General features: G+C 43.6%; 1 protein-coding gene across 1 annotated transcript; it reads right to left on the reverse strand.

Annotated features, from left to right (window-relative positions):
• Nucleotides 1–2,383: 2,383 nt before the first annotated feature.
• LOC127414305 (uncharacterized) lies at nucleotides 2,384–3,919 on the reverse strand. The gene is made up of 2 exons (XM_051652251.1): nucleotides 3,847–3,919; nucleotides 2,384–3,063 (listed from the first exon to the last, which is right to left on the reverse strand). Exons 1-2 carry the CDS (start codon nucleotides 3,917–3,919, stop codon nucleotides 2,384–2,386), a joined length of 753 nt encoding a protein of 250 aa, XP_051508211.1.
• Nucleotides 3,920–4,953: the final 1,034 nt, after the last annotated feature.

Consider the following 4,953-nt stretch of genomic DNA (forward strand, 5'->3'; position numbering starts at 1 on the left):
CACACACACAGTTGAAGCCAGAAGTTAACACACTTAGGTTGAAGTCATTAACACTAATTTAACCACTCCACAGATTTCATATTAGCAAACTATAGTTTTGGCAAGTCGTTTAGGACATCTACTTTGTGCATGACAAATTTTTCCAGCAATTGTTTACAGACAGATTGTTTCACTTTTAATTGACTTTATCACAATTCCAGTGGTCAGAAGTTTACATACACTAAGTTAACTGTGCCTTTAAGCAGCTTGGAAAATTCCAGAAAATTATGTCAATCCTTTAGGCAATTATCCAATTAGATTCTGATAGGCTACTTGGCCTGTGGATGTATTTTAAGACCTACCTTCAAACTAAGCCTCTTTGCTTGACATGGGAAAATCAAAAGAAATCAGCCAAGACCTCAGAAAATAATTGTGCCAAGTTCATCTGTACAAATAATAGTACACAAGTATAGATATCATGGGACCACGTAGCCATCATACCGCTCAGGAAGGAAATGTATTCTGTCTCCTAGAGATGAACGTAGTTTGGCGCAAAAAGTGCAAATCAATCCCAGAACAACAGCAAATGACCTTGTGAAGATTCTGGAGGAAACAGGTAGACAAGTATCTATATCCACAGTAAAATGAGTCCTATATCGACATAACCTGAAAGGCTGCTCAGTAAGGAAGAAGCCACTGCTCCAAAACCGCCATAAAAAGCCAGACTACAGTTTGCGAGTGCACATGGGGACAAAGATCTTACTTTTTGGAGAAATGTCCTCTGGTCTGATAAAAACAAAAATTTAACTGTTTGGCCATAATGACCATCGTTATGTTTAGAGGAAAAAGGGTGAGGCTTGCAAGCCAAAGAACACCATCCCAACCGTGAAGTAGGGGGGTGGCAGCATCATGTTGTGGGGGAGCTTTGCTGCAGGAGGGACTGATGCACTTCACAAAATAGATGGCATCGTGAGGAAGGAAAACTATGTGGATAAATTTAAGCAACATCTCAAGACATCAGCCAGGAAGTTGAAGCTCAGTTGCAAATGGGTCTTCCAAATGGACAATGACCCCAAGCATACCTCCAAAGTTGTGGCAAAATGGCTTAAGGACAACAAAGTCAAGGTATTGGAGTGGCCATCACAAAGCCCTGACCTCAATCTGATAGAAAATTTGTGGGCAGAACTGAAAAAGCGTGTGCGAGCAAGGAGGCCTACAAACCTGGCTGTTACAACATTTCTGTCTGGGGGAATGGGACAAAATTCCAGCAACTTATTGTGAGAAGTTTGTGGAAGGCTACCCAAAATGTTTGACCCAAGTTAAACAATTTAAAGGCAATGCTACCAAATACTAACAAAGTGTATGTAAACTTCTGACCCACTGGGAATGTGATGAAAGAAATAAAATAGTGATCCTAACTGACTTAAGACAGGGAATGTTTTCTACGATTAAATGTCAACAATTGTGACAAACTGAGTTTAAAAGGTGTATGTAAACTTCTGACCTCAACCTGTGTGTGTATGTGTGTGTGTGTGTGTGTATATATATATATATATATATATATATATATATATATATATATATATATACATACATACACACACACATACATACATACACAGTATATATTATAAAATATATTAATTCAGATAATTAAAATGCATTAAATTGTGGCAGACAAGTAAAACATTGTATAGACACTACAAAAATTGGCTTTAGACTCCAATATATTGTTTATTCCAATATTATTGAACATAAGCCTATCATTGGCCTACAGTTTACAGCAATCCATTTTGCAATGGAGTTTGTCAATCTGTCCGAGATTGTTTTATTACAAGGGCTTGTCTAATGATGTGTCTATGTACACATGGATCTGATGGAGGCTTTTGGAGTGTCTCACTGTGGTTGTGTTGTGTTATAAACGTACCTGTAACATACTTACAGGATGAAGAAAAGATGATGATGTGTAGAAACCAAATGCAGTTTTATTTACAGTGCTAGTATCCAAACATGAAACAGTATATCTAAAAGGTGAAAACAAACATAAACATGAACAAGAACGATGACTTGATTATAAACTTTGAATTAACTAGGAATCGACTTGACTGGACATGGAAACAGAGTTACAACCAACAATACTCAACAAGGGACTATAGCAAACAAGAGGGCTTAAATACACTGACAAGGGAAACGCATGACAAAAACAACCAATGACAAGACTAAACTAATAACAAGATAAAAAGACTGCTAAAACATGAACCAATGAAAAGACAAGACTGATAAGTTAACAAGACAATAAACCAATGAGAACAAGACACATGAACATGAGGGAAACAGGATATCACGACTAGACAAGGAAGACACAGAACTTCAAACTAAGAGTCTTAAATTCAACTAGCGACCTCTAGTGGCCGCTAGGGCAAATGTCCCAAGTGTTACAGAGCCCCCCAACTAAGGAGCGGCTCCTGAAGCCCCTAAACACATAAATAAACAAAACATAGTTCATGGTGGAGGGCCCAGAGACAGGCGTAGACCAGGGGACCAGGGCGGAGCTGGTGACCAGGGGAGTGGCTTCAGGAAGGGAGCGGGGTTCAGAGGCCAGGGAGGTGGCACTAGGAAGGGAGCGGGGTCCGGAGGCCTGAGACGTGGCTTCAGGAAGGGAGCAAGATCCAGCGAATTTGAGTAGTGGCTCCAGAAAGGGGGCAGGGTCCGGTGGAGTCTCAGGAGGTGGAGCCACAGGGGATGGAGCAGTATGTGGTTCAGGAGGTGGAGTGGACGGAGTCGCACAAGACGGAGACTCAGGAGGTGAAGCCGCAGGAGGTGGAGGCTCAGAGGGCAGAGCCAAAGATTTAGTTTCAGGGTGTGGAGCCACAGGAGGTGGAGGCTCAGAGGGCAGAGCCACAGGAGGCGGAGCCCCTGGTGGCTCAGGAGATGGAGCTACTGGAGGCAAGGGCTCAGAGGTTATGGCATCAGAGGACTCAAAGGGTTCAGGGTTCAGAGTTGCAGGGGACACAGAGAGCAAGACTCTAGGGAACTTGGAGAGCAAGGCACTAAGAGACTCGGAGAGCTCAGAGGCCAGGGAAGCTGAGGATTCAAGGGGCAGAGCCGTATGAAACACAAGAGGTGGAGCCGTGGGAGGCTCGAGGGGTGGAGCTGTGGGAAGCTCGAGGGGCAGAGCCGTGGGAGGCTCAATCTTGGGGAACTGGACAGGCTCGTAGACAGCCTCGGGGAACTGGACAGGCTCGTCGACGACCACCATGTTCAGGAGCGATGGCAGCGACTGGGAAATGGCCTCCATGGCCGGGAGCGCTGGCAGCAACTGGGTATCGGTCTCCATGGCCGTGGGCACAGGTATTGACAGGGGAACGGCCTCCGTGGCTGTGGGCACAGGCAGTGACAGGGGAACGGCCTCCATGGCCATGAACACTGGCAGTGACAGGGGAACAACCTCCATGGTCGTGAGCACAGGCAGTGAAAAGGGAACGACCTCTGTGGTCATGAGGACAGACAGTGACAGGGGAACGACCTCCGTGGTCGTGACCACACCATTGATGGGAGTCTCTATGGGCTTGGAGCCATACTCAGTCAGAAGCAATGTGGAGTTGAACAGGTGGTGGCTTTTGCTAATAAAGGTTTGCACAAAGCAGAGAAGAATGACAAAACTACAGTGCTTTTAAAGGTTTTGAGGCTATCTACTGTATTCAAGGTTTATATTTGTCACTGATCATAACCCTCTGCAGTACCTAGAAACTGCTAATCTTGGGGCAGTGGAACAAAGGTGGGCCGCACAGCTGTTTGAGTTCAATTTTGAGGTATATTATAAACCAGGGAAGCAAAATACGAATGCAGATGTGTTGTCCAGAATACCCTCAGCTGAGGAGCCAGAAATTGAGGACACAGAAAGACTTCCTGCTGTTGAGTTCAGACAAGGTCCATGCATGTTTGTGGCCTGTTAAAGAGACTGAACAAGTCTGAACACCAGGAGAGATTATAAGTGGCATCAGAAATTGCCAAGTCAAGTCTGCAGCCCGAGAACCTGACACCTGCCGCAAAAGACATATGACTGGAAGTCCCATGCTACCCTCATTTATCCTGGTGGCAGAGTCCTTCTCAGAAACAACAAGCCAAAATGGAAGGAATAAAATCCAAGGTAAATGGGAGTCAAAACCTTATCTTGTTGTTGCTCAGAACTATGAAGATCTGCCAGTGTTCACCATAAGGCCAGAGACTGGGGGACCTGACAAAGTCATACACAGGGACCAAATAAAACATTGTACATTCCAGAGATTGGAATGAGAACACACGCACCTAAACACAGACGATTTAGGGTTGCAAGTGAATCAGACACTGACACTGTAGATGTAGTTTATGCTCCTCACGAAACACTTACAAGAGACTCAGACACACCAGGTGCTCAGGGTGGAGTGGAAGTTGAGAGGGAGGGAAACACAGACACAGTTCAAAGTTTGTTGAGACAGACATAGTAGAGGAGTCTGATGATTCAGAAGAGGGTATGGTTGAAATAGAGTGGCTTCTCGTCAACCTAGGTGTACCAGAGGTATATTTCCTACTAGGTTTAGAAATGATTGTCATGTATTAGAGATATGTGACAATTTGATAGCTACTGGTATAATATGATTGTCTACAGTGCATCCGGAAAGTATTCACAGCACTTCACTTTTTCCACATTTTGTTATGTTACAGCCTTATTCCAAAATGGATTAAATTCATTATTTTCCTCAATTCTACAAACAATACCCCATAATGACAACATGAAAAAAGTTTTTGAAATCTTTGCAAATTTATTAAAAATAATAAACGAAAAAAAAAATCACATGTACATAAGTATTCACAGCCTTTGCTCAATACTTTGTTGAAGCACCTTTGGCACCAATTACAGCCTCAAGTCTTTTTGAGTATGATGCTACAAGCTTGGCACACCTATTTTTGGGCAGTTTCTCCCATTCTTCTTTG

This window comes from Myxocyprinus asiaticus, chromosome 23 (genome assembly GCF_019703515.2).
Source record: "Myxocyprinus asiaticus isolate MX2 ecotype Aquarium Trade chromosome 23, UBuf_Myxa_2, whole genome shotgun sequence".
NCBI classification, from domain to species: domain Eukaryota; kingdom Metazoa; phylum Chordata; class Actinopteri; order Cypriniformes; family Catostomidae; genus Myxocyprinus; species Myxocyprinus asiaticus.